Raw genomic sequence first — 14,681 nt, 5'->3', positions numbered from 1 at the left:
AAATACATTTAGTTGTCTATTACTGTCTAGGCCAGAGATTTCCAACCAGGTGTACTTGTACTCAAAACATGCAGAAATAAAGTGTGAAGCTTAATATTACTCACGCTTTGCTTTGACCCGTTCTCTAATGATGACACTCTCTGCTGAAGATCTGTGACCGTAGAGAGGAGGATGTGGATGTGCTCATCAGTCTGTGTAAGATGCAGCTCCTCGGTCTTGTTAGCCTCACTCACTGCTTTTCTCAGGTCGGTTATGTCCTATGACAAAAAATAAAAATAAAAAAAAGATTCCATGCACAGTAAAGCAACCTGCAGTTTACTGTTAGACAGTTTACTTTCTAAGACTTTCTAAGATATGGAGATCTCAGCCAGCTAGCAATTCATTACTGACCACATACATATTAAAGGGGTGATAGAATGATTATATAGGGTATTTTACACTGTTCCTTAAGGTCTCCTAATAGGGTATGTAACATTGGTTGGGCTGAAAATTGCCCAAATGCTATTTTATTTACCCCTTAACTACCCTGTGAATATGGCTCTATTAGGAACAAGAGCTTTTCTTCCAAATATGGTATGCTCATGAATATTTAGATGAGCTGCGCGCTGATTGGTTTGAGCGAACCACATAGAAACACATTGGAGACAAGACAGCAGGTCTCATATTTCAGACACTGCAAAGTTATACATTGTTTGTCGGGCTATTTCATTATTAAATTCACTTCTGAGACTTTTTTAACTATATATATATATATATATATATATATATATATATATATATATATATATATATGTCAAATATGGGCCGTTTTACGAAAATGTATGGCTAATTGCAAATTTGGTAAGACGTGTCGGACTTTAGCTAGGAGCTCCACACAGTCTGACGAGAAAGCGGAAACCTCCATACCCAGTAAATGTTGGGGCGTGACAAAGATAGAAACTAGAGCCAAATGAGGAGGAGCCGCCGAGTTGACGTCAACTAGGCGGCTCGTTGAGATTTGCCCGTTTTCAGAGGCAGTTTCAAATTGTGAGATTTGCAGAGGAAAGAGGTGTCAATGGGATTTTGAGGTTCTACGTATGTCCTAGTTACCCACTAAACTGTCATTATTCAACTATGACAAGGTAAAATCGGTTTTGCATTCAATCACCCCTTTAAGGTCACTTTATAAAAAAATATGTAAAAGTGTATGATCATTTGCTGATCCTCTTTGCCCATCCTATTTTGCTTATAAAAAAATAAAGTGGAGAAAACATTCTGCAGTTGTCACAGATATTTGACCTAGTTTCACTCAGCAAACTGAAGCATATAAGCTCCCAAAATAGATTGGCACTGGTTTCATGCATTATGAATGAAAACCGAAAGCACGGATCCAAGAAAGGACAGGACCTTCTTAACCCGACGACGCTTTCAATGTAAGCCTGACAAGAACTGCCAAAACATGAATGCAGTGCGTGGGTAAACAAATAAACAAATTAATCTGGTAGTGGCAAAGTTCACCGCAGCTTCTGGTTTGGATTCCTGCCGTAGTTAAGCAGATCAACCAACATTTCATCAGCAGACTCATCTTGGCATATGCAAGTACATTTGCCTCAATTCTAAGTCAGACAAATGTGCAAAAGCAAAACCACAGCTAAGAACTGAGAAGTAGTACATTAGATACTGGCACGCCAAGTTGTTCAACTAATTCGCTTAAGCGCAATGCACTGTTAACTCGTTTTATAAACACTAATCCCATACGTTCATGCATAAATAGTAAATGAAAAAGCAGCAATATTTGCAGTGAGCATAGAGATGTAAATAAACAAATACAAGCTGTCAAACTAAATAAGTGAAATCTAACTTTGACTCATGAAAAATCCATGGGTTTGCTTATGTGAAATACTAGAGCTTGCAGCCCTATATACTATTTACAAAGGAACACAGCTTCTGGTTTCTCTGTGATGTTTGTCATCTGCCCAAAACACTGTATTGATGTTTCAGTAGTTTAATATGGAGTTTGAAAAATCCTTCAGAAAAGGTATTCTCTTCGACTCTTCTGCCCCAACAACATTCATCATCCCTGTGAATGTGAGACACAAGTGTTGATTCAATATACTAAAACTTGATGTGCAAACATGTTGAGTATGGAACGGTTACTCTGCAAGACTAGACAAAATAAAAAGATTAAAATGAAGTCAATAAATAAAAAACAAAAGAGAAACTTGTGCAAGGGAAAGCCTACACAATAATCTCAAAGATAGCATGAAGGTGTGTATTTATAGCCGTGGAAAAGACGTTTAGGTTTTCTAGCCCTGCTATCCTATTTCATCTGAACATGTTACCATACCAACTGCCAGCTGTTCGGTGCCAAAACAAGAAACTGTTACAAATGTCACTAGCTTGAGTTTTACCATTGTCTTCTTCAACTCATCATCTTTCTTCTGATTTTCCAGAGCAGCCTGCATAGTCTTCACGTCGTGCTGTACACTTGTTAGTGTACTGCCAATTGTAGCGACACTCTGGAAAAGAAAAATACTCTGCGAGGTCAGTTGTTAATATCAGTACAACAAAAAGAATATATATAGATGGATTCTCAATCAAATTTCATCCATGCATTTTACTTTGCCTTTACCTTTTGAAGCTCTTCAACTGTAGTGGGAAGGCTGATTAAGTCAGCAGCTGATTTTAAGTTGGTCTTTAAATGGTTTACCGCAGAGTCCAGCAAACTGATCTGCAGGAGTAAAATTACACAACCTCTTCAGTTACACCTCTAAGACAGAATTACTGATCTATTTAGCCACTCCCAAAGAAAACTAAAACTTGCACAGCATTATGTTTGCAAGTTTAGGTAAAAAAAAAGAAAAGGTAACTCAAGTATGACCAATGCTGCTGTTAAGGTGGCTTCAAAACCTCTGAGCAACGAAAACAACGGACCTTTCTGTTCATTTCTGTTAGGTTAGACCAGAGCTTGCTCAACCCCTTGTCCCCGTTTTCAAGATCATCAAGCTTTCTCTCCTTGTTTTTCAGATCCTCACTAAGTTTTGGTATTTCACTTGATGAGACCTTCTGGCTGGATTCCACTGTTACAAAAACATCACAACAACATGAAAGCAGTGTTAATGACAAATGAATGCATACGTAACTGGGATATAACAGGTTTAAGTGTTCAAAGGGCAGTAAGCGTTTTATGAACCATCACAAGGTTAACTGTGTGTGTGACAGTGAGTCTTACTGCTATGCAGCTTTTCTTTCAGTGAGTCTAGATCTTCTTTCAGAGCAATCTGCATCCATATGAGTCCAGCACAGGCCATAACGCAGGCAGCAAGTATGATGAACAGAAACAAGGGGTAGCACACATTGCAGCACTGCGAGTAGCTTCTTCTGCAAAGAGAAGAAACATGATAATGTTAAACATTACAACTGCACAGTCGCTTTCATTATTAATGAAGGAGATATTTTCAGAAGACTGCATTCCGTGTCATGGGAATTACAAGGATTACTGTTAAATAATGGTGCTTTGAATATGGATTATATCATCATATCACACTTAGGCTGAATGTAGTATTGATTGTTAATTGTCTAATTTGGCTAATATCAATCTTCAGGAAGAAAAAGCTTGACCACCTTCTTAGTATGCAAGATGGGTCATACTGACCTGAGCACAGAAGAAGAGCGGAAGTGGATTGCCTTATTTATATTTTATATATATTTTAACATCTGCACAATGACTACAATATAGATGTGCTCCACGGCAGAGCAAAGTAGGACTCTTTCTGCCTCTTTGATTCGAAAATTAAGATAGTTCATTGTAATTCTCCTGCACATACGAGTGAAAAATGATATAGTATGGTTGCAATGTGTTGGCAACTTAATAATCTATCAAATTAAATCAGTAAAATAATAATATACGAGGTAAAAACAGACAAATTAACCGTTTTTAAAATTTACATTACAAAAAACTGAATTCACACAGTTGATGTGAAGTGCCAAACAATTATTTCTGCCTACTTACTCCACTAACGTTAGTTTACTTTTACTCTACATTTTCTTTGTAAAAATACAGTAAATTAATTACTGAGTAAATACACACTCATCATACCATATATTACACCAAAACAAAGCGTTTTTAAACTGATCACTCACTTTCCAAAGTTAGCTCCGCTGCTCAGGTTGTTGAACTCGTCATCGTCCGAGCTGGAGTCGGACTCCGAGTCCGGTGGCTCGGTTCGGAGAAGTCGGTGACCGGACCCCTTTTTGGTCTTCTTTCTCTTGCTGTCCCCGAGTCCGATCAAGGCATTCAGCTCCTTCCTCTTCTTCATCTTCTTCTGAGGGGTCAGCGAACCCGCCGAGCCCGATTTAAACCCAACTAAATCCAAAGTTTTGTCCAGTTTGATGGATGTTGTCGTTTATGTAGAGCTAAGCTACACTATTCAATTGCTAGCTTGAATTTCAACCACGCAACGTTGCTAACGGATATAAACACATCGGGCTTTGCCTGTTGGTTTCCTTGTTGATTTACAACGAATACAAACAAATGTTCAACAGCTGATCGACATTACTTTACTTCCCCAAAAAAGCTTCTCCAAAACAACTTTTTCGACTAGCTGCCGGGGTCACATAGCTACGTTAGCTGAGTCGGCTAGCATCTGACACCTTGCTAACGGTAGCTAACAGACTGGATATCGTTACTGTGCTATCACATCGTCTCAGCGAGTTATACGTGCCTCGACATCGCTCATTTTGGAAACACTACAAAATGTCTTTACGTAGATAAATAAAACCGGTCTATCGTAAAGTCTAAATATGCGGCACTGTATATTTCCAACGATCTGTCTGTATTGTTTGGGCAGGGCGTCCAAGTAACCTCACAGCTGATTGGTGCAACGGGCAGCTAAAACTTCCTGTGTTCTTTCTGGCAGGGAGCGTCACAGAGCACAACACCGCCCGCACCGGACAACCAGTTTACATCGATGCTGCAGAAAGTCAAGATCAATATAAGTAAGTCGAATTAGCAAAAGCAGAAATGGGATGTATATCATTGAAAACATGTTAGATTTAACTAGCTAGCTAAAGACAACGAGAAAGGCTTCCGGCGTGCAACCGTGCAAATTAATTAACGTTACTTACCATTTGTCTTTTGCCAAATAGCTAGTTCCAAGCCATAGTCAGTCCCAAAGACAATTTGATTTTAAAGTATGTCCCCTCTCCTTTCAAGTGTTTAATCATCAAGGTCGAGAAATAAAAATAAAAAATAGTGAAAGAAATATAGGTCATATTGTTTTGTTTTCTTTCCACTTGTTTTCCTATTTGCAGTATTATTATTATTTTTTTTATAGTTATCTTTAGTTTATAGACTGTTTGACCAATAATATTGTGATATGATCTTATCATGTTATCGTTTTCCAAATTTCTGTTGTTTACATTGACGATTCTTAGCAAAGAACCTTAGACAGTATATAAGAATGGACCAACAGATCCCGTTGCTCTGGAAGGAGATTAGTGAAGGCCATTAGAAGCACTTTTCCGGTGATTCGCGGTCCGAAGAGAAGCTTACCCCCTTGCAAAGAACAGAGTTTACATAACAGTGTTGTTATGTATCGGAATATTGCTTTGATTATTTCACATGGGATTTAGCATGTGGTTGCTTTATAGCTCCTCCGGAGCCTCTCAAGCCTGGTGGCCCTAATTGATTCCAATATATATATATATATATATATATATATATATATATATATATATATATATATATATATATGATATAAGGGCTGTCAAAATAACGCATTCATTTTGATTAATTAATCTGAGAAAAAATAACGCGTTAAAAAAATTAACGCAGATTAATCCATTCCATATTGACGTTTGCATACAGACGAAAGTCTGGTGCCAATCTCTCTCTGATGCTCTGAAACAGACGTTACAGGAAACACAAACCCCGCTGCATGTGATGCTAGTTAACACAATACACAACAGCAGCTAACGTTAGCCTACCGCTAGCTAGTAGCTGGATTAAACACGTTAAAAATGCTGACAGCTAACGCTAAACGGTGTAAAGTTTGACTGTGTTTTACTGTAGAGGATTCAACACTGGTATGTAACAATCTGCAGCTGCTGTCGGAGAAACAACATAGACGGTGCGTTCAATGAAACTGGTAAACTACAGCGTCGTGGTGCATTTGAAGTTATTGTAAATGTCCTTTTCCTATCTGGTTGTTGTTTTTGTCATTCAACAGCAATTTACTAGTGAAATAAGTTATTGTTATATTTTATTATTAAATCCTTTAATTTTGACCATATGGCCTTAGCAATAAACAAGCCGTTCTTTAATGTCGCCAACTGTTGTTTAGTACCCTTTTTTTTTTCTTTTTTTCTTTTTTCACTTTCTTAAAAAGTATCGGTTCAGGCACCGTTAATTATGTATATGATTAATTTCGATTAATTAATCACAGAGTATGTAATTCATTAGATTACATTTTTTAATCGATTGACAGCCCTAATAAATAAATAATAAAATAAAAAAACAAAAAAACAAATATATACATACATACATACATACATACATACATATACAGGTTATCCTTCAGGTCTTTGTTATCGTTGTGTCAGCGTATTTTGGTTTTACCGGTTTTTACCTAATCTTTTCATGAATGCAACACATTCCATAAAACAGGATTTATATTTTTGTTTCAATTCGCCTCTTCCAGCAGGGGTCCGGCAGAAATCCAGCTGACCCGGAGTGCTATTGGGCTGACCCAGCAAGATACATGGGCTAAGTCGAAGCAGGGTCTCTGCAGTCTTTTTCATTGAAAACAGACTCCCACTGGCCTGCTTTTGGTTTTGCAAATATGTTCCTTTATGTGCTTTGCCCCCCATACTACCACACCACAATACTAATAATAATGACCCTGAATGAAAATCTCCACACTAGACCAATTTACAAACTCCTAAAGGAACATCTCAGTATGAGTTTGGTTATTGAGTTGCAAGAGATGAGGTCTGCTGCTGATGCTTTATTATCCTCAGAAAATAATTTCTCAAGGCAATGCTTGTCAGTTCACAATAATAGCATGATGCTGGATGCAGCTACTGTATTGTTTTGAATCCAGCAGCGGCATGTAGGTAGCAAAATTCAATCAGTGGCTCTCTCTACTAAGAACACCTGGCGAGGGGACAATCGTCACGCTGAGGGCCTGCGCAGACCCCGCCAACAAGAGGCTGCAAATCAAAGCATCGGAGGTGTTTCATCTCTTTACTGGAGTCTGTTTTTCATCCGGGGTTAAGATTGAAAGGATGACACTTAAACTTATGGCTCCTCACATCTACAGCCATGAGGTAGGGAGCATCAGGCATTAGAAGTCCATGACTCTGATTACTACAAAACACTTGTTTTCACACTATGTTCACAGCAGGGTTTTTTTTTATATTCCCACTGGGAGTGATTCCTGAAACTGTCGGACAGGGTGGAAGCTGCCTCGGGTGCTGACAGAGAATGTAAATAGTGGTGGTGGCATAATAGAAAATACTGAATAGAATTGACTGCTAGTTGAAGTCTTTCGTCTGACATCGCAGACTGTGTGAATACAGATTACCAGCAGTTGGAAGCAGGGCTGCTGTTAGAATACCAATTTCTCTCACCAGGCGTTTTTACCGTTCTATTTAGAACATTTCGACCATTATGTTGGATGGCTCAACTAGTAGACATGAAAATTTCATCATGAAATATATGCTGGCTGACAGATGAAATGGGACCCACATGGTATTTAGAACTGTGACACACTCTTGAACTGTTGAACTTCATCTCTGACAGCTGCAGACTGATGCTTTGTAAGGAGACAAACGCATAATTTACAGTAAAGCATAAGCTTTGTTTTTTATTTGCTAAGCTTTCAATGTTTATTCTTAATCCCTTTTTTGTTTTATTAAAGGCCCGCAAAACATGTTTTCTTAATAATCTTCTTACTATGAGGAATGGGGACCTACACAAACGCACAAATTTTCCCAAAGTTAGAATCGTTTGGGTTTCTGTCTGTGCTGTTTTGTCTGTAGCCTGGTTCCTGACCTCTGAATAACTGCTCTCATCTCTTATTTGTTTAGCGATTCTAATAAGTATAGTATAAAGAGCCGAAGTCATGACGTCACGTCTACTTTTCATATTTTACGAGTATGACGCATTGCCATCATCTATAGCAGTTGCAATAACAAATTGAAACCTTCGTGATTTTAAGTTAAACAACGTTTACTTTGTGATCACGGGTAAAACGACAGCTCCCATGAAAAAACTACAAGCGCGGCAGTGCAGGTACCTGCGCCATCAAAAATTGGTTTCGTCCATATCCATAAAACTCACCAACGCTCTTTTCTGAAGTAATTTTTTTTCTAACATTCTAGTTTTAATTTCAGCTGGACTTACCTTTTGTCAGGTCGCAACATTTAGTCTGCAAACTAGTCTAGGGCTCATGGGAAAATATTGTTCGTTAAAGGCTAAAAAAACATCAACACCCAAAGATATTCAGGTAACTATCACATAAGACAAGCTTGAACCAGGTAACATTAGGCATCTCTGTTTGAAAAATTACTTAAATGATTATCAAAATAGTTTCTGGTTAATTTGCAGATCGAAAAAAATCAATCAATCAATCAAACAGAACATAATCGTCTACTTTTACCTCTCCCAAATGAAAATCAGCTAACATGAACACAATGGGAATAATACAGTCACATACTTCCATGTGCTAACCAGGATTTAGCAACATTTGAATCAAATTGTGATGACAGTTAGTGGTTGTTTGCTTATGTTGCCAGAAAACGGTCAATTCAATCTGATTTCAGATTAATCCCCCCCCCCCCAGTCCTGATGGAGCAGATGAGCTCAGTTTCCAAGTCTTTTTCCACCCAAACTTTGTGATTGTGTCTTATTTAGTCATGAATATTTAATGTTATAAAGAAATATTAAAGATTTAAAAGTTTTCCGGTTGCTTTAATGATGCACTGAGAAAAGGGATTTTTTTCATTATGTAATGAATATTTATTTAGGATATGAGTGACTTATTTAGACCACTCAAACTTTATTCTATATGATTTCTCCAACCACTTTGGTCTGGCGGAGTCCAATCTTATGTCAGCAGCATATCCAGAACATTATACACTTGCTGCTGGAGATGAAACTCGCATGATAAATGACACCAGAGTTGTGACATGAGAGTGAACCAAAAAAAAAGTTGTCAAAGCTAAGAGTGATCGCTTTGTGGCATTTGAGTGACCCCATCCCACATGTCTTCTGTCAGTCAGATTGGCTGATGAAGGCCTCTGATAGTGTACATCAGGGAATCAGCAGGGGGCAATGTTCTCACATCAAACAACCCTAGACATGCAGCATGACGGCAACACTTGAGTCAAGGAAAGATGAGCTCAGAATCACTGGCCTGGCACAATCTAATGGCTGCAATGCAAGTATCTTTCATATCCAGCACAGCGGTCATCATTGATATTTGTTGTGCTGTGATATTGACTGCAGCATCCTGTGCAGAGCTCTTACAATTGCAAAGGGCTTGTACATCTAAATATTTTACACAGACATACATACACAGTTAGCAATGTTTAGGGAGCAAAAATGCATTCAGGATCATGTAACCATTAATAATTAACAATTGTACATCCATTGTGGGTTGCTTGGAAATATTTTCAGCGTAAAAGCAAAGACGGAGAGTGAGATGACAGTTTGATGACTATTTGCAGCTTTTTTTTTGTAACTCCCTCCATGTAGAAGTGTCAGTTAAATGCCTTTAAAAGTAAAAGAACATTAGACATCAGACAGGAACATCATGATTTAGCCATTCATTCTCTGCCTTCTGCCAGAAATCATACTGTGGCGGCACTTAACTGTGTAGGCCGCCACTGCCGTGATATAGCAAAAGTCTGATATAATCTGAAATAGATTAAAGGGAATATATTAAGGAAATAAAATGGGCGAGAGAGAGAGAGAACTTGGACAGGGATAGCACTCTTTGATTGAATTTTGTGGAAAGTTCAAACCCTATGCCCAATAAATTCAAGAGGCTTCGGAGGTTATTCGTTATCGTAAATCTTTTTTTTTTTCCTTGGCAGTTCAATCCCAGGCTCCTCTGGCCACATGTCAAAGTCTTCCTGAGCAAGACACTGAACCCCAAGTTTCTCCCCGGATGCTGTATAGCTGTCTACTGCTCCTAATACTAGGGTGGGTTAAATTGCAGAAATAAAATTTCACTACAATGTGTGTGTGTATGTGAATTAAGAATAAAGTGTTTTTTGTTTTTGTTAACTAGTTCATGTATGTCAACGTGGAAACTTATACAACCCATGTCAATGCTATTAAAGGACAATTCCGGCGCAAAATGAACCTAGGGGGTTAATAACACATGGGTACCGAGTTGACCGTTCTCAGGGATATGTTTTCATGCTAATCGAATGTGACCAGTTTTATTATTATATTTTATTATTATATTTATCGCAAACCGCTAATTAGCCGAGTAACCAGTAACATAGCTCAAGCACGGCGTTCGTCGTTCGACTGGTCATGACTGTTTTCCCAAGATGGCGCCTGTCTGTATACTGAACGGGACTATGTTTTTTTTGTACACTTACAAAGTTCTCAATGCTTTTACATGTAGGGATCCTCATTATGCTACCGTGGAAGTGTGGTGCTATTTTGAGCCTTGTTAGTGGTATAGAAATAGTGATTTCTTTTTACTTTTGCATGCCCTGACAACTAGCTTTATAAGCTAATTAGCGGTTTGCGCTAAAACTGGTCACATTTGATTAGCATGAAAAACATATCCCAGAGAACAGTCGACTCGGTACCCATGTGTTATTAACACCTTCATTTGGCGCCGGAATTGTCCTTTTAATAAGCAGTTGTACTGCTAGGTCTCCCATGTTGTATAAAACAGCTGAGTATAAGGCAGAGATATCAGACATTTTAAATTCAATGAGATTTAAGGATTGGTTTCACAGACAGCCAGCCAAAGTTCTCTTTTTCAGTGTATTAGACCAGGATTAGTTTAATCCATGTCTGTGAAATAGGCCCTTCATTTTTCTGGTAACGTCTTCAGTGCACTAGGTGTCTTCTTCTCATTCTTTGGGTTTTGTGTTATTTGCTGAGGAGGAGAAAAAAAAAGAGATATATCCAACATAATCACATTTTTGGAAATGGTTTCAAGCAAGTTTATGGATTTGCAAAATAGTCAAGAGAGGGCAGAAGAAGAGCAAAAGACAACAGAAGAAGAATCGAGGCAAACCGTGGAGGAAGAATACATGTTGACATGTGAAAGAAATCAGGAAACAGAAAATGGGGGCGAGAGGAGGCGTAGAGCATCTGACGTTGAAAAATTCATTGAAGTTTTGCAGATTTCATTAAAAACGTATGTGAGTGATTAAAGCATGACAGAGAGGGAATTGATTTTATTGATGTGGCAACATGTGTGCAGATTGGGGGAAAACTAGATCAGAGAAGACAAGAACAACGGCTGTTTGCTGCAACTGTTTCAGTAAGGTGGAAGAGGATTTAGCTGATATGTACCTGTTTTTCCAAGAAACCCCTCAAAGTGCATGTTGGGGGGTAAATTGTGGTAAACAGAAATACTGCTCTGGTCTAGATTTCTCACACAGCGGCTATTTCATTAAGTACATCCAGCTTGCAGCAGACCAGGCTCCCTTTACTGCAGCTCATCTGTGACAAGGGCTGATGGGTTTTGTGCTGTGAAATGCAACTATGGAGCAGTTGCTCTATTTTCAGAAATGGAAATTATGTAGTTTTATTATATTGCTAGACGTGTGATGGTTGTATCACTTTCACATTTCTACCCACATCTCCTTGCTTATTTAGGTCCTCTTTCTAGAGTGTTGCTCAAAATCTACTATTAACGGCTTACATCTGTCTGTTACACACCGGGTGGTTTAAAAAACAAAAAAAAACCTCTACAAGGCAAATACAGAGAGAGTTATTTTTTTCCTCAAAGACAGGGAGTGAAATGTGACATCCTATCCCACACACTGTAATTTGTAAGTTGTATTGGCAGTTGCATACTGTGTGTGTGTGTACACAGTCTTTTTGAGTTTAAGCAAGTTACATTAACATTAAATGTGACTGTCAGTGGTGGCAGTACTTAGATCTTTTATTTAGGTAAAAGTAACTATACAACAGTGTTCTGTTACTCTGTAAAGTCCCACATTCAAAATCAAAATGTACAAATATAATACAGAAGTATTAACATCAAAATATGCCTAAAGTACCAACACTAAAAGTACTTTAATGCAGAATGTCTGTCTGAATCATAAATATTATATAAAATGATTGATGCATTAATATGAAAGCATCACTTTAATGTTGCAGCTGTTACAGGTGGGGTTCATTTTAACTACTTAACATACTGCTGGATAGCTTAATATATAATAATATATAATGAATGTGTAAATTATATTTTGTATTAATAATCTCAATCTGCAAAGTAACTAAAAAAGTATGTATTAGAGTAAAAAGTACAATCTCTCCCTCTGAAATGTGGTGGAGTAGAATTTTAAAAATATCCTAAAATAGAAATACTCAAGTAAAGTACAAGTACTTTAAAATTATTCTAAAGTACTTACTCTCTTTCCACCACTGTACTGTACTGTAACAATAACTTCAAAGAATGAATAATATATCTGTTGTGCACATATTGTGCATAGTCCCTCTAGATTACCTCTATTTCCCCCACGTTTGAAGAGAGCCGTGTTTAACTTTAACATGCAAATGAAAATATGTCCTGTGTATGTAACTGTGTTGTGGCGTTAGTATAACTTAATCACATTTTCCCTTTTTAAAATCTAGTTATCCTCCTCTTATTTGAACAATTCCACTAACTCTCGCACAACATATGTAAATGTGAGAATTTCACATATATTACACTCTTTATTCATACTGTCATCATTTTGTCTGTTTCCTGTTTCATTTATAAAGCGTTCATAATATAAGCATAATTTCATTCATCAACATTTACACGTGGGGTTTGAACTATCAGCAACATCTGCTCAGTGTTAATGCAGCGCGCATCTGATCGGAAGAAATTGAGTGTTGGACCTTGACTGAGCTAATGGTCTAATCACATCCATACACGTGGTCATGGAATAATGTCAGCCTATTAGAGTATTTACTTTCAATTAACTGTAGTTTAGCCTGGAATTATTCAAGAAAACATCTAAATATCTGTTGTAAACCCAGTTATAATTTTTATTATATTTATTGATTTTCAAAAATATGTATGAATAAGATGAATTGTAGAAATTGTTCAGGATGTTGTGATAAGAAAGCAGGCCAGTTCACGTTTCGGTCCATGTAAACAAACATGAAGTGGCAAAAAAAGATTCGTCAGAAACTGATACAGCTGTTTGGGGAAAGAAAAAGAAAAAAATCACACAGGCATTTTAAGCTTGTCTCCAACATCATGCGGTTCCTCTATCTGAATGCCGTACTGTGCTGTTTTTTTTATTTTTTTTATTTAATTTTAAACCAACAAATAAAAATGTGCTTGTTTGTGGGCGACCCTTTCACTTACTCGATTCCTGCTGCCTCCCTCAGTCTCGGCCATTAATGAGCAGGGTTTCTTTGCCCCCCGAGCTATTGTTGACTGGAGGGTTTGCTGGTTGTCCAATGCATGAAAAGCGCAGGAGGGGTGTCTGTTTATGAGATACTGGAACCATCATGCCTGGAAATGACAATCACAGCAGCACCCTCAGTGTCGCTTAATTCTACAAAGCCTGCTTTGTACTGCAACTCACAGCCATGTGCCTCTAATTCACTGAGAACGAGAAGCGGTTCATTTTCATGAATGTATCTAATAATACTCTCATAACTGTTCCTGATCATTGCGAGGAGTAACAAGGAAGTGTTCCAGTTATGAAACAGCAAAGTATTATTGTTTTCTAAAGATAATGTGAAGAAATCAAAAGGGAAATTTGCAAATTATGTTATGTACGAGCATCATTTCTCCTCAGCACGTTGCACGCTAAATGAAATGTGCTTCCAAGTTATGTTGAGGTGCAGGCAACGCTGTTTAGCCTCTTTGTGCTTGGCTGCATTCATCTATTGTCAAGCCGAAGTTGATCTGCAATTCTCTTTGTAGCAGATCCACTCGCAGACGCACGAGGGAGAAACCTTGACGAGGCGCATGAGAGGAAAACCAGCACATTTGGGTATGACTAAAACCTTCAAAGCATTCTCCGTCAGCCAGATCTTTTCAGTGATTCAGCCTATAGCACAGACTAGCACATGGAAAAAGATATCCTATATTTTTTGGCAGCATGTGTTATTTGTGTTTCTCTGGACCTTGAGGTTCATGGAGCCCCCGCAAAATGAAGTGAGAGCTTGCAGCAGCTGCCAGACGGCATGTAATATGGACATACTACCTCCTCTGATGAGGTCGAGAGGAAAGACACATTTTCAAAAGGAGAAAGGAAATAAGAGGATTAGGGCTGATAATGTGTGTGCAACCTCCCACTAAGACAAGTGCGCCTTGTTGCAGAATACCTGTGACTCATGTAAGACAAAGGAGGAGCATTTTGATTGGTTGGTGCAGACTGTGTTGGTGGCAGATGTGATACTTAAAAAGCTGAAGGTCATCAACAGCACCTTTTTTGTTTTCCTGAAGCGCATATTTTTAATAATAAAAGGCACATTCTGAATCCCACTGTCA

The 14,681-nt window shown here is 38.1% G+C and overlaps 1 protein-coding gene and 1 long non-coding RNA gene across 3 annotated transcripts in view; one reads left to right on the top strand and one right to left on the bottom strand.

Moving 5' to 3' along the window:
* LOC144526465 (EF-hand calcium-binding domain-containing protein 14-like) overlaps positions 1 to 4,865 on the bottom strand; it is an 8,371-nt gene extending 3,506 nt beyond the window's left edge. The window contains exons 1-6 of one of the 2 annotated variants that reach the window (XR_013502759.1): positions 4,123 to 4,865; positions 3,212 to 3,360; positions 2,914 to 3,059; positions 2,612 to 2,710; positions 2,391 to 2,498; positions 105 to 257 (exon numbers count right to left, since the gene is read on the bottom strand). Coding sequence is in view for 1 of the 2 variants with exons in the window: in XM_078263959.1 (XP_078120085.1) it covers positions 105 to 257; positions 2,391 to 2,498; positions 2,612 to 2,710; positions 2,914 to 3,059; positions 3,212 to 3,360; positions 4,123 to 4,298 (831 nt within the window). In the remaining variant the exon portion in view is untranslated. The remainder of the gene's footprint in view (positions 1 to 104; positions 258 to 2,390; positions 2,499 to 2,611; positions 2,711 to 2,913; positions 3,060 to 3,211; positions 3,361 to 4,122) is intronic. The other variant, XM_078263959.1, reaches the window with a different exon arrangement.
* LOC144526467 (uncharacterized) lies at positions 4,858 to 14,681 on the top strand. The gene is made up of 3 exons (XR_013502760.1): positions 4,858 to 4,977; positions 10,081 to 10,189; positions 14,112 to 14,681. It is a non-coding gene; the product is annotated as an uncharacterized LOC144526467 (long non-coding RNA).

The sequence above is a fragment of the Sander vitreus genome, chromosome 12 (genome assembly GCF_031162955.1).
Source record: "Sander vitreus isolate 19-12246 chromosome 12, sanVit1, whole genome shotgun sequence".
Lineage (NCBI taxonomy): Eukaryota > Metazoa > Chordata > Actinopteri > Perciformes > Percidae > Sander > Sander vitreus.
Note: the sequence above shows the minus strand (reverse complement) of the source record. Positions and strands in the feature narration are given on the sequence as shown.